Here is a 26871-nt window from a genome sequence, read left to right on the forward strand (position 1 = left end):
AGGGCACGGTGCCATTTGGCAGAGTGTTCCTCTTCTCGCAGGCGAGCGGAGTCATCTCATGAGACTCCAAAGGGGGTTTCCCTTTTCGTTTGTTGTGAAATCTGAACCGTATTTACACATGCTGGCTCCGCTGCTCAGCGTTCAGGCAGAATTTCCTCAAAAATGACATACAATATTTTGGGCGGCAGTTTTTACACCGGCTCGTTGAGTCTTCGTATTATTCAAATGCGCCGTCCGCGTCTGCCCTGGTTTCCATCCATAGGAATTCAGGTTCGCTGAACTGGAAGCTCGAGATTGCCTGTAGGTGTGAATGTGAGTGTGAAAGTGTTGTGAATGTGTGTTAGCCTTGTTATAGATTGGCAGCGACAGTGAGGGAGTACCCTGACTCTTGCCCAATGCATTCTGGGACAGGGTCCAAGCCCCCTGCGACCCTGTAAAAGATAAACTTAGAAATCCGGTATGTGTGACACAGCCCCAGAAATGTGACTAGCTTTGTTTTTATCACAACCATGAAAGATAAACCGGAGATTGGAATTCACCGGGAGTTTGGTATCTGACTCTTGTATGTGTGTTGTGCTGAGCTGAGGTTTGGTCGCGGCTTTACGGGTCTACCTCCTCAGCAGCAGGCCAAAAGGAACACAGAACAGCTAATCCTCGCTAGATCCTCCTCCTTTGCATAATGTGTTGGACACAGCACTGTGCAGGTGCCGCCAGTGACTCAGCAGGTGTTCATTTACCATGATCAGAAAAACCCCTTCTAGCGGGAACGCGCTCAAACGCCGGCTGTCTGAGCGTCCGCGTCCTAGCTAACTAGTTAGCCAAGCTGACGGGGGAGGGGGGGTAGTTGGGAGCGCTAATGGTAAATCACAACAGCTCTTGTTTCTTCACTGAGAAATGCAGAAATGTGTCCGATTTCACAGTAAGACGAGTTCTGTGGGGAGTAGGGAACAATGGGAGCTCACGGGTCAAATTGCAGCCATGGCTGCTCTCAAGCAGCTCAGTTTCATCAGCTCAGACGCACAATGCTGTCGTCCTCCTCTCAAAGCGGGAGCATCCGCCGGGTTTGTGCGTAAACGTGAAAACAGGCCCAATAGTCTGGAACTACTCCTCGATGCTTCATTCTGCTGAGTCATCATTAGGCGTCGAGCAGCGGGCTCAGACAATGATAACTCCGCTAAATGCTCCCACTCCCCCAACATTACGGCCGTCTGGCCTTCCTTAAAGCTCATCTGTGACAATGTTACACTAATTGGACGTTCTATTATTCATAACGGCAGAAGTTTTTCTTGGAACTCTGCATTTCATTAAAACTCAATAGAGGAGACCGGGTGTTAGCATGGATTTGTTAATCTCTCATCAGATAGACCAGTGGTGCGCGTCCAGTCCACGAGCGCCACAACAAGCAGTTACAGCCAGGATGAAGGCAATTAGCCAGACCTCGATAACGGACGGCCTCCTGCCCCTAAAAGCTTTTCACATGTTACTGGCATCCTCCGCTCAGAGTCCCTCAACACCTCGCTCGGCCGCCGCCGCCGAGCGAGGGGAGGGAGGGAGACGGCGGCGAAGCATCAGACAGACGGGGGACGCGCGTCCACGTCCGCGTCAACGTCCGCCCGCTGCTTTGAGAACAATTTCAACATCCCGCACGCTCGGCCCTGATTCCCATTAAGCATTCATGATTCATCTGGATTTTATATTATAACGTTGTGAATTTTTCATGTGTCTGCACGCACACACACACACACACACACACACACACACACACACACACACACACACACACACACACACACCAGTGATTTCCTTTCCATATTCCTCCCCTTTTTCTGATTTGATGGGAAAAAATGAGAATTAATCAAACATTGGAGGAAAAAAAACATCCAACAGCTCTGAAAAGAGCGTCTTCGTCATCACCACCTGCTACTTTTTTTTCTTTTCTCAAAGTTAGTTGGATGCATCACCCGCTCACAAACAGGAAGGGAAAGGCATTATTAACTGAATACAGGTGTCTCCACAGGTTGTTGTGTAAGATGGAAAATAAAGTATGGGGGTTTTGTATGGGTGCTGCCCTTTTACACCCCCCCTCCAGAAGCCAAGCCCCCTCCACTCCTACCCATTATTTCAGGTATCTTTTTGTTCTTTCTGCAGAAGGGATCATTAAACCGAAATAATTCATTTGTGAGAAAGGTCAAAGCCACAGTCTGTTGGCACTCAGATACCACAGTTAGGAGTGGTTCCACTGAGAGGAAGGAGGGAGCCATTGATTCATCCTGTGTGTGTGTGTGTGTGTGTGTGTGTGTGTGTGTGTGTGTGTGTGTGTGTGTGTGTGTGTGTGTGTGTGTGTGTGTGTGTGTGTGTGTGTGTCTGTTGTCAACTCAATGATTGAGGTGAGCAGCCTTCTGCCTTCTGCTCATCAGTGATGATAATCATCTTTTTTAATACCTGTTATAGGTGAAGCCACCGATCCTCAAGTAAATGTCACATCCACTGTTTACACTTTGTAGTTATTATGTTGTCTGAGGCAGGTGAGGGGGGAGGCGGGGAGGTGCTAGGGGACGGGTGAGGAAGGAGAGGCAGGAGACAGGAGAAGAGGGTTGAGAACTGTCATCCGAGTGCCAGAAATAGCCCCCCCCCCCCACCCCCACGGCCGTTCCAACACTCCCAGCCCATTGTGTCTTCCGCTCCAGCCCACGAGTGCTCCCAAAGCGCGCAGCCAAATGCACATCCAGTGGCGGAATAACAACATCCATTCTTAACAAGATTACTCCAGCAGTCCCAGTTTGGCTGATGGGACGCGCACGGGAACAGAGGCGCGCGGATAAGCCGCCCGCAGCATTTCACGTACGCTGGGCCGTATCCATAGGAGAGGAGCCGCGCGGAGACTTGAGCCCAGGCACGGAGCCCACACCGGCTCGCTGGCAGAGGCAGCGGGAGCGTTCAGCTGCCGCTGCTGCTGCTGCTGCTGCTGCTGCTGCCGCTGCTGCTGATGCCGCCGCCGCTGTGGCTTCTGCCCACGACGGCGATGTCACAGGCAAGGGCCAATTAGCAGGTTTCGAATAATCATAATCTTTTGATTTGAATAGTCAGATTTGAATAATTGCATCCTCGTTTACGGCTACTGATGCCTGGCCAGTGTTTTGACTGAGGTGGGGGGGGCAGAACCACAGTCCAGTACAGCAAGTGCAGCGTGTCCAACACCAGGCGCTTTAATGCTGCTCTAATTTAGTCGTCTATCACCGCCTGTTTAAAATATAATTATACACAGGCCATGTTTTGTTTGAGAACTTAACAGTCATTTAAATGTCAGCACAACACAAAGGCCAAGAGGTTTGACCCAGTTAAATTACCAAAAATAAAAAAATAAAAAAACAAACAACATACCGTGGTAGCTCCAAAATGCTGTCATTCAACCAAACTCCTTTGTTTGGCGATGTTGTTTATAGTTAAAGCAAAGCACGAGCGAAACATTGGAGGTGAAGCGCGTTAATTCCTGGGAATTAGTTGGAGCAAAGTTCAAGGCCGAGCGCCAAACGGTTTAACCCGCTAAGCGCTCCGCCTCGGCCCGACTAGGCCCGAGTCTGGAGATGAGAGAGGGGAAGCAGGGCTGTTACAAAGGTGGGGGGGGGGTTGGACCTACAGTGAGAGGAAGGGGCTTTCCTGGATTTCCGCCGAAAGAAATTCACATCATTGACTGACATACCAACATGGGAGCGCTCTAATTGTGCCAACTCCGGCCGAGGTGGAAGCGTAAATGGGCCGTTTGCTCTGAATGGGAACCCGTGCAGGAGCTCGGCCCGCGTGCCAGCTACTTCGCTGCTACGCGGATTTAATCGCGGCCGAGCCGCAGATGTGAGCGATGGCGGCGGCTCGTTATTTTGCTCAGGGACTCTGAAGCCGTGCGAATGGATGTGCGCTCCTGTTCAATTATCATCGCAGCTGATGCGCGCACACTGGAGAGCTTCACGTGACACGGCCCGAACGCGATTCTGGGGCTCCCATATGGAAATACGAGTAGCCGATTGAATGCGACAGTCGCCGTGTGAAACGTACGACGGGACAATGGGAGGCAGACGTGGGTGTTGATGAAGAGACAAAGGAGTTGTGTTGCAAAGATGACACATGAGGGTGACACTGCTGTTGGAATGGAATCACTTGGCAATAACATTTAAGATAGTTGGTGCAAGTAATTACACCAGTTAGTGTGGGATCACCTGTAAATGTAAAACACCACCGATTTCAGGCCTCAAGTCCTACAGAGACATCGTTCATAAGCGCTGACGCTCCGGCAAATGTTTGCAAAGACACAGCGGCTGCAGCTCCTGGCGGACGCGCCGTGTTTACCGTCTAAATATACTCCAACCGGGCCTGGGTCCGCTCATCTCATTTTTAGTCCATAACGCTCCCAAATGGAGCGGCGCATGACACGCGCACGCATGTGCAGCTTGTTAATGGGCGCCGCAACACAAAGCGAGCATAGACAAGCTGTCAAGCTCTTTGAGGGCAGCGCTAATGTGATCCCACAGCTCTATCAGAGCCACCGCTGGGCCCCGGTGTTTTATTGCAGACCGGGAGGGACAGACAGAGCCAGAGATTGGAGAGGAAGAGGGAGACTGTGACCGTGGCCCATTGATATAATGGTCCTGCCGACGCTGGTGATGCACGGCGCAGGTGAGGAGCGAGGAGGAGGGGCCAGAAAAAAAAGGGGAGGGGATGGAGATCTAAGGAGACAGAGGAGCTGCTGCTAGGCTCAATATGGATCTTTGTGGCGCTGCCTGTAGAGAGAGTCCAAAGCTGTGTTCCAGGAGCTGTGGTGGGTGTGAGAAATAAAATGGAATGAAATTAGCTCCAGCAAACACTGAGGGCTTTCCTTCCCTCCGTCTAATGACAGCTTTCTGATTAAACCATCTCACTATGGCAGTGGAACCTGTGTCTAATTTGGGACACATTTCAGAATTTATTATATCGGAGCCAGTGCTTATAATTTATGTGTCATAATGGCTATCAATCACTGGCGATAATTCGACTAATATTCTTGTTAACTCCCACTCCTCATCCATCAATCAAAGGCAGAGCCAGATATCGGCTCAGTTGCCGGAGCCGGAGTAAATGCAGATTAAGGTGGGGGATCCTCGCTAATCAGGGGGCCGCGGCGACGCGACTCAGTCAAGGACCGGGATCAGGTTCTCAGCTGTTGTTAACCAGCAACACTAGAGCCCTCTGGCAGTCTCAGGCTGCTCTGGCAGCTGCATTCAGGACTCAATCTCGCCTTAGCTCTGCCTCGCTGCGTCGCCTCGCCAAAGCCGAGCACTTGGAGGAATTTTAACAATGTCATTGTACCACACCCCATCGGTCCTGGAGGCAAGCTTACTTGGGCTCGAGAGCCACTCTGACCATAATCGCCCTATGACAGAGAGAGAGAGAGATGGGCTGAGGTGGAGGTGGGAGGGGGGGGGGCAACAAACACTGAGAGGCGATCCAGCCGAGCAGAAGCGGCTCGCATCAGTATTTATAGACCGGTGTCCCACATCTTGTACTTGAGGTCCAAAGTGCAGAAAGCGACAAAAAGGTCTGAAGTGGGTTCAAGAAATGATTCCAGATAAAGACGACGGGTCGAGATCAGGCAGCTAAGCAGACAGAATCAACACCTCCACTCTGACTCGCAAATCAAACGCATTAGCCGTGAAGGAGCAACTTTAATTAAACTGTTCGGGAAATAATTTTTTGGAAAGACTGTGAATGCGATCTGTTATCGTTTTAATGTGAATGCACCTCTAGTGGAAAATGGAAGGAATAAGAACTGGGACATTTTAGACGAGTCGGCACCAGCAAATGTTCTTCAGCGCCACTTATCTCAGTGCGGACGCGCGGGGCCCTCGGTGCCGGAGCTCCTGTCAAACAGTTGTTGGGAGGAACGAGTTTGTTTCCCTCGACCAGGACGCACACGACTTCATCCTCTCTCTCCCCGTCTCTTCCTTTGGGCCGCGGCCCTCTCCGTTCCCCCCTCTTTGCTGAATCAGTAATCAAAGCTCTGCCTCTGTCCGTATTTGTTCTCGCCATCTCGCCGTTCAGTGTGAATCTGATAAATATTAATGGCCGATTACCCATTCTCTTTGTGGGGAGCGCGCGGGCAGCTCCGTGGCCGGAGCCGAATGCAATGTGTCATTCCCGACCCCCCCGTGATCGCTGGGAAGCGAAGGACTCTGGGAACGTGACGTGTGAAGCTGCGAGACGTTCCGGCACTAACCGCCCATCAATCTGCCTGCGCACTACAAAGTAAACACATTCCGATTTCTCTTTAGTGCAAACACAGCAATTTGTTCGCTGCTTGTCTTTTGTTCCGGGGCTGTGTTTTGCCTTTAATGGCCTGATGTAAATGAGTTTTCTTCTTTGTATGTCTGAATAATTGAAATAGCTTTGATTGAAGAGCGAGGCTGGTGGGGGAACGCGGCTGATGCTGCAGGAGTTGCGGCCTAATGCTGAGCGGGCCGGGCTTTGGGCTTGTTCTACGATCCCTTTGTGACGGGACAATGGTAAATCAAGAGCTGCTTTGGCTAAAATTACCACCTGCTCGCCTTCCAATGCGCTGCATGAGAGTCTTTACTCGCTCGAGTGGTATCTCCACTTGGCGTCAACAATGAGCTCGTGTCCCCTCAGTCTACCTTCACACTCCATTTGCCTGTTTCTGTTCCTAATGACAGGTTATTTCTGAACCATGCCTGGCTCATGATGAGTAATCCTAAAATCCTCTCCAGCTCCGCGTCCCGTGTGTTTTATTAATTTATTTATTTTTTTATTATTATTTTTTTATTTAAGCTACAGCCGAGCAACAAGCTTCCGCAGCTGTCTCGCCCGTTTCACTTTAACAAGTACTGCATGTCTGCCTCCCCGACGCCAACGGGACTGACGGGGGCTGACGAACGCGCCGCTCAGTGAATCACAATGTCAAGAAACGATGCGCTGAAGTAGAACAGCAAAAGGGAAGGGTGCCGTCACGGCTTGTGGCCGCCCTCGCTCTTCTATGCCGCTGCCTCCCCTCGCCCCCTTCCCCCCCGCGCTTATGCTAATAGCCTGCGTTGGGAGACGACGATGAGAATGACGCGCCATTAAAAATCGATGGCACAATCTCTTTCTGTGGCACAGACGCTATCTCTCACTCTTAATCCCAATATTGGTGTAGTTGAAGGGAGCCCGGTCACAGACAAAGATTGGGGATGCAAGTATAATTAAAACCCGGGGAGCGCCAGCAATAAAAAAAAAAACTATGGGATGGAACGGGTCCAATCTTGGCCTGGGCTTCCTTGATAATCAGCCCACATCCGCAGACACAGGCGGCCTCACACGCGGCGGAGGAAATTGTGCAAAACACACATTGGGCTGCATGACCTATTTGAATCACACCTCCCACCCATTTGATTCTTTTTTTTTTTTTAATTAAGAAACACAGAGAACGGGAAGGAAGGAGAGGAGACAGAGGGACGGACAGGCAGCCAGATTTATATTCTCAAACCAATGCGTCATGTGTTAACATGGGACTTATCTTTGCTCTGCCAGGCATACTCATGAGCACTTAACCTTGCAGTGAACACAACCCATCATCAGCGCACTTCTCGTGGTCCAAAGAACCCACCCCCCGTTTCCCCAGCCTCCATGCTCAACATTTAGCAACAGGACAATGCTGATACAGATGACTAACCTATCATACAGTCAATTGTGTTGCATAACATTAACTGAAGCCTTCAGAGAACACACTCTCAGACCTGCAGCTTTGTTTAATGCCACTAGTTCTCTTTTCACAGTCTGCTGAAAATTATATATATATGGCTTTAACAGGTCCATAGTTTTCCACAGCTGATTATTGCTTACGAGGCGTTTCTTGTTTGTTTCCATGTTTCCAGTGGAAGCTTTTATAAATATGTAACAGTGAGGCTGATGCTCAGCATCTTGCAGCCGCGATCTAACCTTCAAATTCCAAGCTCACGTTTGGTCACCGTAACTCTGGTGAGTGCTTGTTTTGTTTCAGCCTTCCGATGAGCATTGTCACATGCAGCAGAGGCTGCCTAATTGACTCGCCTGAAAAATTAATGCATCACTTAACGGCGTTTTTGTGTTCGTATGGTATTTAGAAAACACAGGTGCAAATCCCACATGGTGGCAAATGTTTAATTGATGCAGCCATATGACAATATGACTGGAAGAAGAAGAAAAAAAATAAAAGGTGAGTAGAGGAAGTGGAAGTGTTTACTTGGGCCATGGGAGACTTGTGTATTCAGCGCGACGAAAATAGAACCAGCTTTTTGTTTTAGTGTCATCAGTTCTGAACACTCGGGTGGCTGAAATAAAAAAAGATGAATATGTGATTAACCAAAAAATGAGTACTCACCAATTTCCCAAAAACAAGGCACCGTAACGCTGTGTACAAAACCTATTAGTGAACAAGATCAAATATTGTGTTTGATGGGCTGCATTTCTGCCCGTTCCAGAGCGGCTGCGTGGCACTCAGCGGGGGGGGGGGGGCGAGCGCGGCTGCCAGGCCGACTCTCCCCAGGTGAGTCCCAGCAATGAGCTGCAAACAAGCTGCTTTGGCCGGTCTGGCCAGGAGCCGTCCCGTCCCCTGAAACCTGCCCGGCGCCTCCAACCAGGCCAGGGAGCAGGTGGCCCTTGGCCACAGGATTAGCCTACAGTTCTGTTCATTAGACGCCGAACCGGAGGAAAGGACCGGCTAGAACTAAAGTAGACCTTTTCCACGCGTCCCTCCTTGAGAGTGGGAAATGAGGGAGTTGTTACAACGAAAAGCTGTCTGTGATCACCGTGTGACTGCTGCACAGAGTCTTGGATTTCAAGGACATCCAGCACAGCAGAACACGTCGCCACCATTATTTGAAGGATGTTTAATCATTTCCAAAAAAAAAAAAAAAACATTTTGTGATCCCCTTCACCACTGCTACGACTCGCCTCCGTCTCCTCTTGTCCCCCCACATATCTGCCCCCCCGCCCCAACAACAAAACCCTCCCACTGCCCACATGGGAAGAAACGGGAAAAAAAACAAAAAAAAAAAACAAAAAGCGGATGGAGCATTCAAATGACCGAATTAATGTTTCCACACGATAAGCAAGCTTAATATAATGCTGACAATCACAGCACTCACCCTGCCAACTAGAATTGGATCGGGTCCAGAAAATTCCTCCAGCACAAACATTTGATTCCAAACCCATCCTCTCTTGGCGCGGCTCAGTAATCTTTGTCCTTCGCCAAGACCGCTCGCCACTGCTGTGGACCCACCAGTTTGTGTACTTTTGGACTGGCCTGTGATAGGAGTCACAGACACGCAGGGAACACAAGTAATCCACACCAGCAGCAAGGACATCCACAGATCCATGAGCATCTCCTCGGACCGCTTTGGCATCCTGTCGTTGTGTGTTTTATTTGTTTGTTTGTTTGCTCGACGAGACTCTCCTCGCTCTCGCTCTCTTGTTTCCCCCCCGCCCCTCCTCTCGTCAGATCAACAGCTCCTTCTTAGATAACAAGAAAAGGTTACTTGTGTCCTCTTTGAACGGCAGAGCGTGCATTCATGGTGTGATAAAGGTCACTTGCATGGCTTGGCATGCCTCCATAGCAGTTGGTGAGGGGGTGAGGCACTCAGCACAGCATCCATTTGGCGTTATTCCGAGGGGTAGACCTATAAGGGAGCAATCACAGTTTGTTACACTCAAAAAACCTGGATTGGGTGCATGCTACATTAACATAATTTTAACATGCAACTTCAACAATATAAATTCTTGTTTTGTGTCTGAACATAATAAAATCACGTAAATGTAACAACTTCAACAGGTTACATCAATATTTTATGTTAACTCAACGTAATAAAAATAGGTTTAGACAACAACATGTCCAGAGCTGAAGGTGGCAGTAATGAGCAAATTCACAACTTGGACTACGGCACTGCCGCTTCTTCAGGATCCTGACGTAAAGGAAAACACCTGTTCATGATGTGTGCAAGAAGGTAAGTTTAACGTCCATTGAATAAAAAACTGCATGGGTGCAGAAATGTTGTTAGTAGCTATATATAGTGCCCTTTAGCATTTTGGATGTTTAATTAGCTAGAGTACGTATCCGTGTTATGTGACTGCGCCTGTGCTCACAAGCTAACCTAGCTAGCTTCCGTACAACACTGAGAACGTGCTAGTTTTAAATAAGCTTATCTGCAATAAAATATATATATATTGTAATTTTTTATATTATTTTATAGCCGTTAAACGGCGATCTTTGCTCAGTTAGGAGTGAGACTTTTACGTATTTCCAATGCGAGTTCATCGCGCGAGCGCGGGATTTTCAAATTTCAAATAACCGACATGAGCGTTGCCCCTCGGTCGGTTTGGATGCGACGAGGATTTTACGAGTCAGCGGCATTTGTTCAGGTTGGTGCAATATTTTCTGACATATACTCTCCGTCCGCAGGTGTTAGAGCAGAGAACTACTGGAAACGGAAAACAGAAGTACAGAGACTTGCCCTACTGAAAAGGTAACCCATGAACATTAAATAGAAATGTGCTGTCATGCTATGCATTTCCTGAGGTAATTTACACGAACCTACCAAAAGGGTGTTTGAGTTATTTCACTCTACATATTGTTTGCATTGTATATCGTATTATCATAAATCTATTATTTGTTTCATACGGTAAAGGAAAATAATCAAATTACTTACACAAGTATTTGTTTAATTAAGCTTTAACATTTGTACCTTTTTCTAAGATTGTGTACTCATTTCACAGCACATAATTGATTTCCTAATTTATTACAGCTATTTTGACTTGAAACGTGTTCTTTATCATCTAAAATGTGTCTCTTGGTGTTTACCTCCAATGGCCATTCTGTGAAAGTGTCCCATTCTAGAGCTGAGAAGAGACAGCAGGAAAGGGAATCATCTGCTAGTGTCGCTCCAGATGTCTACATGTCCACAAGTTGTTTAAGAAAAAGTAAGGTAAGAGGGAATGAAAAGAAATAAGATAAATAGACTCTAAGGTATTTGGAGATGCAAGGAGTGCAGCGTGACTTTTTCTAGTAGGTACGACTATTGCAAACACAAGGCAAGAAGTTATCAGAGATGAACCCTTCATCACCGAGTTCAAAACCAGATGGCCTGCTCTCTTCTGTGTTTCTGAGGTTGGTCAATAAATATGTCTATATATATACAATGTGATTCTGATCAGACAAACAAAATATATTAAAATGTATCAAAGTATTGTTTACACATTTGCCATTCAGTGCATTGATAACTTGTGTACTTTTTTCTTTTTAAGAATAAATTTAAGAGGACTACAACAGTTTGCTGCAACAGTTCTTCTCCATGCTGGATGGTTATTCTTCAGACCTGAAAACGGTGTTTGGCAAGGAAGGCGGCATTCAAGGACAAAAGATTAAGAGCATCATGGTTCCCATAACCCAGGTATGATGATGGGAAAAAAAATCTATGTCGTAATATGTTAGTGACAGCTACTCAATTGAATAAAAATTGTTCCCTAAAATAGATTAAAATTGTTTTGTTTTTTGTGTGATTACTTTGTTTGTCCTAAAGACTAACTCCATTGATGTCAGAAGAGTACATCCTTTAAGCCCAGTGTGTGTTCCTCAATGAAGATCCTGGCAACCTTGTGAAATAATGGATGGTAAGAATGTTTTTTTTTTTTTTTTTCATGTAAGTTTAAAATTTCAAAGTGATTTATATATGCTTTAAAAGTTGAAGTGTTATATAACATCATCCGCTTTTTTAATTTTACATTTCAGATCGTGGACGCCTTGAAGAAGCCATGATAGAGACAATTCTTGAAGTTTTTTTCATTCACAAAGATGCAGAGGCAGATGATGACCCTGAAGATGTAGTCATCGTTTCAAGTCCTGGATGAGTTGGGTAGTGTCCCACTTGCTGTGTTGTTGTTTGCTCTTGTTATATGCTCTCAACCTCAGCTACCCTCCACTAAAAGTTGTTTGAAATATTGGCCCAATGCTGTATGTACAATACTGGATGTTAGTGACATTTTGTAGCTGCCTTTGACATTTGAAAGCTGTTTTATCGTTTTTATGAAGCTTATAAAGTATTCTAACCAGTCTAAATCCAATGTGCTTTGTGTCTTCTCCAACCTACACACCAGCTGGGGATATATGTTAGTTTGCATAATAGAAATACTGTTTCAAAGATTACTTTATTTGTATGTAATTTTGAAAAGCTAATCTTGGCACAAAACATTTGATAACTTTACATTGGTTGTGTTAGTATAGCATAATTTATTAATTAATTTAAATTAACTTGTTACTACCCTATAAAATAAAGTAACAAGTATTAATATTATACATGATCAAATAACCCAAGAAAATTATGTTCAATCAACCCTAAAAACATTAGTGGGACTGACCCATGGTCATTAGGTAACATTAACATGAATATATCATGTTGCTTCACCCTGTTTACATTTGGTTCACTAAGCGAAATAGCTTCTTGCTATCTTAACGCATTTTAATTAGATGGAAATACTTTCCATAATTTTATTATGTTCATCCAACAAGTTTTTTTTTTGAGTGTAGTTGTCTTTTAGTCTGGTGGGGGAGCTGTCAGGAGGTGGGGAAAGGATGAAGGGAGGCAGGAGGAAGGAGAGCGGGGACAAATACACATTTGAACAAATCAGACGAGGCAGCCAGGGCGAGGGGGGAAGATGAAAAAAATCTGTTTTTAAGGCAAGACAAGAGATAAAAAAGAGATAATGAAACGGGAAAAAAACTGATCGCAGGATATTAAGTGAAGATGTCACTTCATCATTACAAATGCTCTATCTGTCGCAGACATAACCCTTTATTCTAATCTTGTTTTCATATTGTGCCACTGCAATTTAACAACAAATGGGTATGTCTGTACTCCGAGGCTATTCAGTCCTCGCCATCAGATTGCCTTGCTTTAATCTGTTGTTCTGGGGATTATCCTGGAAAGATTTGGAGCAATTACACGTTCCTTATGATTAATGTTTTCACAGCGTGTTCCGCGTGAGGCGCCGTCATACGTGCGAGTCACATTCCTCGGGTGTCAGCGCACGCATGCGGCGGCGACAGGACCGGCTGCAGGTGAACTCCACGGTGTCAACAGCGCTGCGACTCGCTGATACCGGTAATCCAGATCAGATCATTGTGAAGCTATTCAGGCATGTTTAATCACTGAATTAAGTTTGTAATTTTACATTATACACACAGCTTCTTTTGTTGATAAGCAAAGGAACGATCCTTTTTGGAAGATATGGAGATGAAACAACAGTAAAACTGAGCTCTGTGAGATTAAAAAGAAACCATGTAATCTAAAAGGAGCCTGTAATCAGGAACAGTTTGAGCTGCAGCCTCCACTTTGTCTCTAACTGTATAACACACTGATGCATGCTGTTCACAAACCAGAGAGCAAAACCAGAGGCACAAAAAAGCAAGGTTGGTTTTCCCTTTTACTTGTCCTCAGCGAAAACTGATGCAGGTGGACATGCTATCACAGCACCGAATGGCTGGCTTTCAGCACGGTGTCACTGCTGGTTCGAGTAACTTTTATTGCACATGGTGTGAAGTAATACATGGTTCCACCGGTGCAATTTCAAGGACAATAAGCTGTAACGTATTCCACCCGAAGCCAACAGCAATATCATAAAGTGTGGAGAGATTCGAGTTACTGTGGCATTTTCCGAGTGCAGGCACCGACCTGGAGACTCAAAAGTCCAGAGTAATAAAAATAGGAGGAATATATAGTAAAAGCCTAAATAAACCTGTTAAAATATAAAGTGATAGTACGCGTAAAATGTGTCTATGAATAAGGAATATTCAAACGTTTTGGGTTTTATTTTGCTACGATTCTAGTGCATTATTAGAGGTTAGTGACTAAGCAAGCGATTTCAGCACCACGAGCTCAGGACAGCTCCTCGCCAGAGCGAAGCCGGTGCAGACGTATCAGCCGAGAACCGAGCGCCGGCAGCGGAGGAGCTGTCCAAGGTAGCAGAGCTGCACGCTGGAGCGTTTCACTCCACAATCTCCGCTGCTGATCAGACATCAAACCTCAAATCCACCCAGAAAGTTGGGGGGGGTGATATTTCCGTTTTGCGGCTCCACAATTATCAGCAGCACATTTTGCATTAACGCGAATCTCTCTGAAGTTTTTTTTTTTTTTTACCTTTTGTGATTCCAGCCATTCCACCTGAGTGCGTCAAAACGTGGCACCGGAGCGCATCGGCAATTCGAATGAAGGAGCACGCACTGTACGACCGCTATTCGTGCAACTTATCACGCGGCGGGAGCAAGTGAAATGCGAAAGATGACCTAAGTTGAAGACATCTCTGTGGACTTGCTCCGTCGCTCCGTGTCCGCGCCGACAAAATGCACGGCAGCACCGCGACGGAGAAAGGTGCAGAGAAGTCCCGCGAAACCCCGTTCAGAAAACACCGCTGGGATACATCAGTGATACCGGTTATGCTCACAGATCGTGTTATCCGTCTATACTTACAAGTGAGACTTGCATTCTTCTCTGCTGCTGCACCATTTCATCGCCTTTTCCTTCAAAATACGCACAGGGGAGGGAAAAAAAAGTCCAAAGCGTCTGATTCGAGGCGTTGGGGAAATGAGCTTAAAGCGGGGAGGCGAGACGTTAGAAATCCTTCCTGCAGTTAGTCAAGGCGCAGTGACAGTGTTGGGATTGTAGTTGGGAGCTCCGACAGGCTCGCTGGCCGACTGGAAAAGTGAGGAAGAGATGGTGGAGAGATGCAGGGTGGCGAAGAGAGCCTCCCCTCCACGGCGCTCATTGGGTTGATGAGGAGCCGGGTCAACAGGCGCACAAATGAACGCATGCCGCTCGGTTCGGGCGCGGACGCGCGAAGGTTATCGTCTCACATTGCCGCCCATGGCTGTAGACGTTACATAGGTGCGCGCAGGTAAAATCCTCTCATTACTGTGTGTGTGTGTGTGCGTGCGTGCGTGCGTGCGTGTGTTCTGCGCACAACTCTTCTCTTTGTTGAGGCAACGGCGCGTGAGTTGGCCGTCACTTCCCTCGGTTATTAGTGAAATTAAAGCGGCCAGGCGAGCAGGAAGCCGACGCCGAGGCTGCTCATTTACGCAGCCACTCGATAGGGTTAAGCAACGAACAGATGGACACGCACGCACGCACGCGCGCACACCGCGCTCCTGCTGGCACAATGCGAAGTACAGAACTATCAGATTTTTTTTTTAATTTATTTGCTTTCTCGACACGCGCATTTCAAAGGGGTAAAAATCCTGCGCATAAAACCCTCGCGCTATTCAAAGACAAGGAGCCGCGGAGGTGTTACGCGGGGCCCTATTAAGACTGTTAGTGAAAAGGTCACGCTCGTCACTGCGCGCACGCGCGCGCGCGCGCGCGCGCCGGGTGCGTGCGCCTGTGTGGGAGTGCGGCGGAGTGTGCGAGCGAGCGGGAGCAGAGGGCGCCAGCGCTGCTGTCCGTGGAGAGAGCCCTCTAGTGTCGGCGCTGGGCGGATACTTGGCATCAGGCAGGCTTGGATGGGAGGGGGGGGGGCGTTATCAGAGCAACAGGAGAGGATGGTCACTGCAGGAGGACGCTTTTTTTTTTGTCTTTTTCTCAGCTGCGAGCGCGTCTCCATGACACGTACACAGCATTCCTATTCAGCGCTAATAAGCGTTGCCAGAAGACTGAAAGAGTTCGTCTGAGAGCACCGCGTTGCATCTCATGCCCGCAACACAATGGAGCCGCTCATCTTTAGCTTTGCCTCGCCGAGGCCTTTTGACCCAAGTGCCAGAGATCCCAATTAGCAAAGACATCAAGTCTACCATTACTTATTTCTGTACCATTTAATTTTCCTCCCACTCGCGCTTTGATGTTGCAGCTGTGATTCAGATGGGAGTTCTCCAATCATCTCCTTTAAAAGCTCCTGCTGCATAATACATAAGGCTGTAAACGTTGAGCCATGTTTTTCATGCAGTGTCAATATGAATGATGATTTTATTGATGGACAAGGATATTGCTCCGCGCGCGTGGGCAGAGTTAAATGTATTTTAAGAAAGCGCTTTGTGTGTTCGCTCGAAATCAGGGCCCCGTTTTCAAAGTGTGAGCAACGGGAGCTGTTGGGATGGTGTAATTAGATTTCAGATGTTGCCCAATCGTCCTCTCGCTCAGTCACGAGCACACACACACACACACACACACACACACACACACACACACACACACACACACACACACACACACACACACACACACACACACACAGAGCGCTGCCTCACGCAGTACAGTTAAAGTGTCAGACTTTAAAAGCCCTAATTCATTCTTGATGCGAGACTATATACAGCAATAAAACTGTGTCTGCATTAATGTTATTCACGGAACAGTCTTTAAAAGGCAGAATAAACGCTGCACTGACATTAGGTGAATCTCAAACTCACTAATCACTTCAAATCTTCTGTGAGCATAGTCTTGTGCAAATGAGAGGGTCTCGGCTTTAAATTAGTGATTAATTCCACAGACGTGGCGCCTGCCAGTGATCAAAAAAAAAATCAGATGGCTTTGAAAGAAAAAAAAAAAGGCAAAGTAAGTGAAGGGGAAATGGTCTTTTAGAACCCGAGCATCCTCCATCGATCATTAGTTACTGCTTTGTCATTGGTATTAATCACAGAGCCGCTGCAGTGTGCGCCACGGACCTCCACTTCTGAAAAAACCACAACAAATCCCCAGCACGGCGCCGCGGGGACCGTTACTATATGAAGATTTGCCCGCTTGATTTAGAGGTTTTTGTGGGCAATTCGTTCGCTGACATATCATCTAAGGCGCAGGCCCGCGTGCACTGGTGGGCATTCACACACCGGGCTATTTTGAGCCGCGAGGACACAAAGCTGAACGCCTTCAAAGACACATCTCGCGCCACCTAATTCAGCCCGGGTCCCGACTCACGGCGTATCGCTCATCTCCATGAGCCGTCCACCTTTAAAACGGGCTCCAGACGAGCAGCGTTTAGCCTGATGTTGCTCCCGTCCTTCGCTGGAGCTGCCTCTTCGCTGCTGTCTGCTGCTGGCAGGGCCCCCCGCTGTGTGACCACTAGCCCCGTTTTGACAGCAACAACTGGCCAACGCGACCGAAACTGGCGCAACATATGCTGCAAAACATTTACCTCCCTGAAAAGAGGGCCCTTGATGACAGTTCCATATACGGATGCGTTTTCCTACTCGTGTTCATTCGTCTCCGCTGTGAAAAGCTCTCGCTCCCTCGCTCCTCTACCACTTTGCCCTCGTAGGGGTCACTCTGGAGCTTATCCTGGTGGGGGGTCACCAGTCTATCACAGGGCCACACATATAGACTTCTCTCCTTATAGAGAAATCTTAAGAGCAATTCGGGAATCAAACCCACAACCCTGCTGCCCTGTGAAAATCAGCGTCTGTCTTATCTGTTCAGGTTTCCAGCGCGAGTGGACCAACACGTCCTCCAGTCTAAACTCAGATAACACGCTGACACAGCGCCTCTTCGGCAGCGGGCGTCTCCTGAAACAGCGCCGTGATGCAGCAGCGGCTGCTGTACGGTTTTATCAAGCAGCTGTATCCCTGTAACCACAGGGTTCTAGTCAGCGATAAGACTGCGGCTGGACTTCAAATAAATCCATTAGTCATCCTGGGTCTTTTGAGCACATTGGGACCCGTGCTCGTTCACGTCCTCTTACCAGGATTTCCCAGGTGATCGAGCGACTGAAAGTCCGCCTCCGGTGGCAAACGTGTTTCACTAATGCTCTCGCTCCTTCCACATTCATTAGTTTACAAGTAGAAGAGTTGGAGGACGTGGAGGAGGAGAGTCCTGTGTCTTATCTCACCCAAGTGTCCTCCTCCCTTTTTTCCCCATGCACCTCTTTACCTCGTCCCCATGTCCTGGTCAATAAAACATTAAAGCATCATCTCAGCGAGAGTCCTTCCTCAATAGATATGTGGCTGCTGAACATGAAAGGCTGAGAAATCGCCATTGTTCTCCGCCGCCAAGCGCTGCCCTCTCCACGAGACAGTATAATGTTAATGGCACAAATGAACACCCAGGCCACTTCCCTCCGAAGGCTCCCTTCTAAACGGCTGCGGCTGATTTCAGGAGGTGCTTTAAAATCCTCCTTTGAGCTACGGCGAATTGTTAAAAATGTCAAAATATGCAAATCACTTCTGACCCCTTTCGAATCATAAAACGCAGAATAAAGTCAAACTTAAATTCCAGTCGAGTAGGAGGTAAAAATAGGAAGAAGGAGGAAAAAAATAAGGATCTCTCCTGCTTAACCACTTCCTGTTCGGATAATACCTCACACACACACACACACACACACACACACACACACACACACACACACACACACACACAAAATCGCTGAGAAACTTTGCGTGACTCCTCTTTGAGCGGGCTAAGATATAAGTACAGCGCGTGTCACATTAACATTCCGAAAAGTCAAATTTTAATTGGTTGCAGATTAAAGTTAATTGATTTATCTGATACTTTTAAAGCTACTGAAGATAATTAAGTGCAGTGTTGAGAATTCTGATATGTTGACATTTTGAGAATGAACAACCTGTAACACGTGGGTGCAACATAACGTTAACTAACATCTTAATCATGCAAATTGAAAAACATGGCAGATTTAATTATCACCAGTCGAATCATTGGTCCTCATTAATTACATTGAGCTTATTTATGCACATTCACATATCTATTCCACTTACTTTCCAATTATGCAGGACAGTCCTCAGACCCCCGCTGATATAACAAACAGTAATTCCATTCCTGCTTCATTAGAGGATGCGTGTAAGAAGACGCAGAGGAGACGGAGGGACAAATGAATAACCAGGGTTGAGGAGCTGCACCAGCAAGAATCCAGAGCGCCACAAATTGACATTAAGCTTTTTTATGCGCTCACATTTGCACTTTAAGTTTCGAAACATGCAACGAGAAGGTTAGACAAGACTAATGTAAATGGAATTAGGCTTGTGTGCTGCCTTAAAAATACATATTGCTTTAGGCAGTGAACAGCCCTTGTTTGTCTAGTTAAAAAGGCTGATCAGCAGATGTTGCTATCAGAAAATAATTAATAAAGAATTACGATAATTATAGCTGTTTCCTAAACTGCAAAACAGGTGGAGAAAATGTTTTGGCTTTTAATAAATAAAAAACACATTTATTATTTTTTTTATTTATTTTAATTTCACCTTGCATCATTCAGAATTGAAGCATATATATCTCTATTTTTAAAATTAGATGTTCATTTCAGAAATAACACCTACATATACTATAGTGCACTACATTAGCTAACCAACAGGATGGTCGCTTGCAGTAGTGAATACTTTAGTTTCACATAGGAATTTGCACCAAGCTGCCTTGAATTTGGTTGATGCAAAACATATCTGCTGAGTTTAAACTACTAAAGGACGCCTTGGGAATACTGGAGAAAATGTAGAGCAAGAAAGTCCTGGGTTCGCTGCCCAAGCGCCTCTCTGTGTGGAGCTTTTGTTCTCCCGGCGTCTGGTGAGCTGTCTTTGGGCGCTCCTCCTTCCTCCAACAGTATAAAGGCACCCGATTAGGTTGACTGGACCTAAATCCCACACCGCCTGTAGGTGTGTGTCTATATGTGGCGACAGGATGTACCCGAGAGGCCATAGACTCTGCTGGGATGCACGTAGACCCTTGTGGAAAGAACATAATAGAAAAACGGAAGTGGACGGCATTTTTAGGATCTAGTCCTGAAACTGCACAAACACATTTCTGTGTCGAACACAACTCTAACCCATTTACATGCACATTGATGCAGATGTGTTTCTACTTTACATCTCACACTTTGGAGCAAGTTTGAGGCAAACATGTAAAATATGCCCATTCCACCCGTTTGCTGAGCTTCAGCCTGAACTGAATGACCAGCGGTGGCCGACGTCTCCGGAGCCTCCGGCGCATCTAAAAAACAATCTGTTGTTATAGGTGTGATCGATGTCATTTGTTACATACGCGTTGTAATACAGCAGCCTCCGGTTGAAAGTTATTGTGCATTCGTTCAAACCAATTACGTTGGATATGAACCGTCGTACGTATGACTGCATGAAAGCGGAGCGGTTCGTCTCCCGCGGCAGTCTTACGGGGCAACAAGAAAGTTAATACAGTAATGGAGAGAGTTGTGCTCACCGTCAGTGTCCAGTCCTCTCTTCATCTTCATTGTGTAACATCTCACTCTGCTGATGTGCTTACTCCAAGCTGTCATTTCCCCATGGATGCCTCCAAGTTCCCAGAAACAACTGTGAAACTTGCTAATAGGTTATATTTGTTAAAATAAAAATGACAAGTAATAAGAAACTAATTCAATATCCAGGTGGAACTGTAAGGTGATATTTATTTTGTGTCACCACATACAAGAACTTTGTAGAGAGATGTGCCTTGAGGACCATTTTGTTTGGTTCGTGTCCAAATGTTTCCCGCAAATAGAAACGGGTCAGCTGGTTACAGAAACATACTCACCGTCTGTGACCCTGCTCTATTTATCACCATCAGACAGTCTCGCCGGCCTCTCAGACGGCGCGGACGCCTCACGAGCGCATGGATACAATCACAAGCCTCAACGTGGCAACAGAGAAATAATTTGGCATTAATCTGAAATAACGTAAGAGGGAGGTTATAGATGAAGACAAGTGCCGGCAGAAGAGTGCCATGATTAGACGAAGACAGACATCAACAGACATTGATGGTTGTAATGAATAGACAGAGTGCTGCAGTAATGACACTTTACCTTTAATAGTGCTCATTAAGGCGACCAGCCACTTGGTTAACGGGGATGAGAGATGAGCTCTGCCATTCGTCATCAGGCCGTGGACGGGGAATGAGGCCCCTGCACCTCATCGCTGATAGGATGGAGTAAAAGTACGGACGCAAAGATGGTTATGAGGCTCGGAGCAAGCGTGGGAGCGTCAAAAGACAGTTTGGACCTGCAGGTGGAAGCATCCAGGAGCCTGAAGGAGGGGGATTTTTGAAAAGTTAGACTTTGGGGACAGAACAATCAATAAATTCTATGTAAGTTAAAACAAATGTGAGATATCAATGTAATGTAATGGTAATGAGATTTGCTGTATGCAATAATTACAATGCCAATAATAGTTTTGCACAAACCACACACATTGCATTGTACATTGTGAAACATTCTGATGTCAGACTGTTTCATTTGCTGTGTACAATGATATTACATGATTCCAATCAATGTATGTTACTGTATATAATTAAATTTGTCCCAATGAAGTAATTAGCTTTGGTTTATTACACAGACATTCAGATATGTGTTTCCCCTAATCACAGTGGCTTTCCTGAACAATGGCGTGATCACATGTGAGCAGGTTTAAGACCTTACACAACTAAACCCAAAAGATCCCACATACAGCAAGCCTATAATTACAATTTGACAGCAACAGTGGAGAGGAAAAACTCCCTCTCTAAGAAACCTCCAGCAGAACCAGGCTGGATGTGGGCGGCCATCTGCCTCGACCGGTTGGGGTGAGGTGAGAGAGAGAAGCACGGCAACAACAACAAGCAACAACACAGCACAGGCAGGATGGTTGGACCAGGGACTGGACTGGACACAGGCGGGATGGTTGGACCAGAGACTGGACACAGGCAAGATGGTTGGACCAGGGACTGCAGACAGACTGAGTTTGTTTTTCGGTCTCGATGCTAAAGAGAGTTAAGATTGTCCTGACTACTCTGATAGTTTATGGTCTCTATATTATTCCAAATTATTTGAACTCACAACGTGTGCAAAATGTACACAAGACAAGCTAAATGTCTCTTATAGCGTGACGTCAAAAAAGGTATTGCTGTAAACTGGGCATCGGTGGAGTGTTAGGAGCAAGGCCATGTCAACTACAGATACTGCACTAATCATGCTAGGATGGCTCTGCCAGCCGCTCTCTGTCTCTCTCTCTCATTCACTATGCCACACTCTGGACCACAGAGCTCCTCAGCTTCTCCCTACACGCCATAGTTCAGGTCCTTCTTGTTTGTTATTTTCTATTTCGAGCTTGTAACATCTGTCCTCCGGGTTTGTTTTCATTTTTGTTTAGCAGAAGTGTTTTTTGGTTCATTCCAGCCCTGGTTCTGGTGCATTTCTTACGCTCTTGAATTCCTGAATCAATCTGTATGTTGATTTGGTTATTCGGTCCAAAGGATTCCCATAGTTGCGTTTCCTTGACTATCACAGCAAATCCAAAGAACCATATGATCAAAAAGTAAGCATTCTGTAACTGCCCATCACTTGCAAGCAGTTTATAATTGACTGAAATGAGATTCAGGAATTTTGCCTTTAGTTCTTAATCTTTTACGCTGGGAAACAAAGTAACATGGAAAGCTGTGTTACTGTGGCCTCGTGTTTTAGGTTTGTTCCCAGCTCTTCCTTTGCCTGTTTTGTGACAGTAAGACTAAATAGCTCTGAAGTCTTATGGATGATACCAGTTCAGCAGCAACAGGAGGCGGGTTCAATGTGCAACTAGTACAGTACAGAAACTACTACATAAATAATCAAGTATCAGAACGTTTGCCCCAGCGAAAAGATTATTTGAAACCTATTGAAATCACATTAAAGTCAACTCCAGATGAATGACAGTGTGTCACTCTAAGTTTTAGATGAACTGACTTGATTCCTAGCAGCACGACCGATCCGGGTCTCCGTTGGTTAGTGTTGTTTTCACATCCAGACCGACCGACTGACCAGCACCCTGTTACCGGAGAGGCCTGAGGTCCCAGCTCGTTAGAGGTCCCAGCTCGTTAAAAATCTGACTGAATACGATTAGAGCTGCCTGAGCTTACAGGAATCAAAACAGAAAGTTAATGTGCAGCGGCACACAACAAGTAGTGCATGTAAGTGTGTCACTGTGTAGATACACAAGCCATAATCTAAGTAAAGCTTTTCTGATCGATGTATCTACAATACGTGTCTCTTGCGGAGCCTTGGCGGCGCACCTGACATTTGAAGACGGGCTGGAAATGACAAGCAGCCTGGCAACTGTGGGACGACCTCATTGCTTTGCTTGCACTACGATCTCAGAGGGATTTCCAGCTTCTAATTAATCATTGGTATATGTGGCTAACGTTCTGTGAGATTATTTGAAGTCATTAGAAAACAGCCCCCCCGTCTACTGCATCTGACGACAGAACGAAGGCGACTGCAAATCCTGCAGGGAGCGCACAGCCGCAACAAAAGTGTTTTGTTCAAGAAATTTAATTGCAGCATCTACAAACTTGTTCCTGGGAGTATTGCAAAATAATGACTCTGTTCTTACATGAAATTAAAAGCAAAAATGTTTTGTTTTTTTGAAGTCTGGTGTATTCTTAATGGAAACATATCATGGCTAACACCCTAAGCCCCGTGGTTCTCGGTGCCCTACTTCATTGTGCGACGGCGAAAAGTCACTTCTGCCAACGATCAATCAAATCTCCTTCGGTTTGGTTGTCAGTGTCTTTCAGCATATGCAGCCCAATGAGAGATTTCCCCTGGTGCCACGGGAAGAAAGTTTTCTTTGTTCTCTGTAGAATTAACCAAAGCAGACAGCCAAGTGTGGCGTACTGTTTCATGATAAACACTGACAAATACTGTACCACATCACGACAAATTAACACACGAAACAAATCGCACCTTTGCCTTCAGATCGGGTTTAACGAGATTAAAAGGTGGATTTAAAAAAAATTACAAAGGGACATGTCGAGACTGGCTAAAGGAAAGAAAAGCACTTGAGGACAGGAGCGCATGGAAAAGGGGCCTGGAGGAGAATGGAAAGCACCAGGACAAACACATCTAGGCTATTGATTTATTGGAGGGTAAAATCTTAGAGACGGGTGCAAGATTGATCAAATGGAAGGTTATCCTTACTCACAGAGGCAAGCTGTTTGCCAATATCCATCACTGGAAACTCAAAATGGCTCAAAGCATCCCTGACATTCCCCGACACTGCAGTGCGGGTTGCTGGCCAGCTTTGGAGATTCTCTCTGTGAGGGGGGATTATTTTAGACTCCACTCTGACTGAAAGGATTTACATTAGCCTTCGTGGAGGTAAGAACCAAGGCCGGTGTCTGGGCCGGCGTATTTTACATCGGAGCTTCAGCCGAATGAGACTGATGATTTTGAAGTTGCTGGGGGTTATAACAATGCATTTGTTAATAATAGTAAACACTGTTGTAGAAGTGAGTGAGTTGGTCTGGGTCTTTGTACTGTATCTGCTACATCCTGAACCCGCCCGCTCGGCTCCGTAAAGTTACGGCCTGTTGAGCGCCTATTAATTTGCATCTGCGCTGCTGTTGACAGGAATCACCAACAGGTTTACTGCCCTGATTGTTTCATCTGTCGGGGCGCAGGAGTAAAATGAGACAATTAATTCCTGTGAACCAAAATCCACCCTGTCCATTAATCTTGTAATTGTAACAGAACACGGCGGCGGCCGCCGCGGTGGCAGATTGTCAAGTGGGGAACGCGAGGTGAAGGAGAGTCAGGCATCGGAAAGCTTCAACACACGCTGGCAAGCTTCCTAAATACACGTGAGTCCCCACCCCCTCTTGTGTTTTTTTATCTTTAATGAAGCATATGAAATTAGATATACTGGCTATATTCATGAACTCTGGTTCTGCAAAGTTCAGCATATCTGTTTGCTGCCAACAACAAAATAAAATTATTGTCAATTTTATTGTTTTTTCAATAAAATGTGATAAAAGGAGAATCATTTGCCAGTTGCTTACTCTGTCTGCACAGTCAATGAACAGGCTTTAAATTTAAAAACTCTATAAAATATATAATATGAAAAGTCTATATAGGTTATAAATGTCCAACAGTAAAAATAATAATATAATAGTAATCATAGTTCTACTTAATAAACACATTCACACTTTTTATACCTGCTTGCTCTTTCATACAGGATGCTACTGGTTGAAGAGGTGTGTGTTTGTGCGGTCACATCCCACAGGGACCTCTGTGTTGAAAACGGCTTTGGAAGTGGACGTTCTGGAAGGACATAGCGTTGTTCGCACGCTTCAAATGTCATTTCAAAAGGCTCAGAGCGCCACGGGCACAAATTACAGTCACCTCCGTTGTTTGGGGGCGGAGGCATAAATCTCGGCGCGCGAAACCGGAATTATCTGCTCGAGTAAGTCCCACAAAAGGCTGAGTGATGAATGATGTTTTGTGATTTGTGTGAAGCGACCCTTAAAAGACACAGCGTTCTCATGACACATGTGCATCTTAAATTAGCCGCTCGCCGCCGAGGGACAAAGATACAGTAGTCGCGCCGAAGGGCGGAGTCCCTCCACGGACGTATACGTTTGATTGTTAAAGCCCCTGTACTTACTTCACCTGTTCATGTGGCATTTGATTGGAATTATATTCAATTTCCTCTCAAAGAGACGACGCCAGGTGTTTGACAGTTAGTGTAATTTATCATGCGGCGGGTTCGGTTGGTGTGTAGGCCGCTATATCATAGGAAAAGTCCCACGGTTTCCACCGCAGGCGTTTGTGTCACGCTCATCACGTTTGACAGCTGTTCAAACTTCACCGCATCTGCTTCTTCAGAGGCAAAGTCTGCTGCTATCATTAGCACATTCACAACATTGCCATATTGCCCCCTTTTGCATCTGTTCTCAGAAGTAAACTGTAACTGATGGTATTATCTAAAGCCGTGATTCAATAATCTGGCTAATCCTTCGGGACTTCTTATGTTGTAGGACTGAACACTTGCTGTGCTCTCGGAAAAAGTAAGGAGCCTTAAAGTCAAGAGTTGAAATTATGGTGTGCGGGATAAAGCTATTTTTGGGATTAGGAATTTTACATTTGGAAAAATTAATGAACGCACGGCGCGGAAATGGGGAGAACTTTTATACTTCCACAAAGATGATGAACACAATGTCAACACGAGAGTGATGAACGACGGGAAGAGGTGCATTTATCAGTAGGAAAGTTCCATTAAACACAAAGAGGAACGTTGCATCGCGACAGCGATTAAAATGCATTCTTGTTTAGGAGCGGCGCTGAATTGGAAGGCTCCATTGTATTTGGAGTGGGGCTATGTTTAGACTGGAGGAACATTAAGGTCATAAGAAGCTTTGGGGTGAAAAAAAAAAACACACGCCACCTCCTACCCTGCTTTATTCCTTCACACTTTCCTGCAAACCCTGCCATTTCGGAGCTTTATAAATAGTATTAAGACTGTTCTTGGCTCCCTTGTCGTTATGGGCCGCTCAGTTTGAGTGGCGGTTGTCACAGACAATTTTTATCATACTTTCATAGAGGGAGGCTGTTCACTGAGGAGGAGAAAATTCCCTTTGAGGAAGTAAAGACTTAGTCGGAAGAAAATTGGCCACAGCGAACGCAGCCCTGTTGTGTTAAAAGAATAAATAGTCCCCGGTTAGCAGAGGTTCACAAAGCTTTGGGGTAAACAGGGCTTGATTTCCAGTGTCAAGCGTGTTAAGACAACAAAGTTTTTGATCATATGCAGCATTCAAAAACTATGCAAACCTTCAAACTTTGTGATTTGGTTTGTCTTTACCTGTAATTATGAAGATTATCAGCCAGGGCCGAGTGAAACCATGTCTGGCAGACCTTTTAATAAAGCATTGACACATCATGCCAATAAGTGTCCGAGGAGGTCTAAACAATGCTGTGATGTATATTTTAGGGCTGTATTAAAATGGCTCAGGCAGAGACTTGCTGCACAATCTGACAGGCATCAGGGGATATCTGCGAAAAAGAGCAAATCCCTTTTAGACTCAGAACTGGGAGAAATAAATGATGTAATTGGCAGAAAACGTCTCGGGTGTGAAGTCTCGTGTTTTAAAGAAGTTCTCCATTGCTCTT

The 26871-nt window shown here is 46.0% G+C and overlaps 1 protein-coding gene and 1 long non-coding RNA gene across 10 annotated transcripts in view; one reads left to right on the top strand and one right to left on the bottom strand.

The window, feature by feature from the left end:
* Window positions 1-15087, bottom strand: part of cdh8 (cadherin 8) — a 78632-nt gene extending 63545 nt beyond the window's left edge. The window contains exons 1-2 of one of the 2 annotated variants that reach the window (XM_029145499.3): window positions 14517-15087; window positions 9147-9677 (exon numbers count right to left, since the gene is read on the bottom strand). In XM_029145499.3, coding sequence (XP_029001332.1) covers window positions 9147-9404 — 258 coding nt within the window. In that variant the 5' untranslated portion in view covers window positions 9405-9677; window positions 14517-15087. The remainder of the gene's footprint in view (window positions 1-9146; window positions 9678-14516) is intronic. The other variant, XM_029145497.3, reaches the window with a different exon arrangement.
* Window positions 9714-12114, top strand: LOC114852828 (uncharacterized). 8 transcript variants are annotated; one of them, XR_008694159.1, is made up of 7 exons: window positions 9987-10001; window positions 10457-10520; window positions 10879-10979; window positions 11064-11161; window positions 11299-11444; window positions 11574-11664; window positions 11783-12114. It is a non-coding gene; the product is annotated as an uncharacterized LOC114852828 (long non-coding RNA). The 8 variants fall into 8 exon arrangements; XR_003785453.3 differs by having other exon boundaries at window positions 9714-10520; window positions 11061-11161; XR_008694161.1 differs by having other exon boundaries at window positions 9714-10520; window positions 10879-10974; window positions 11061-11161.
* Window positions 15088-26871: the final 11784 nt, after the last annotated feature.

Source organism: Betta splendens, chromosome 3, assembly GCF_900634795.4.
Source record: "Betta splendens chromosome 3, fBetSpl5.4, whole genome shotgun sequence".
Taxonomy (NCBI): domain Eukaryota; kingdom Metazoa; phylum Chordata; class Actinopteri; order Anabantiformes; family Osphronemidae; genus Betta; species Betta splendens.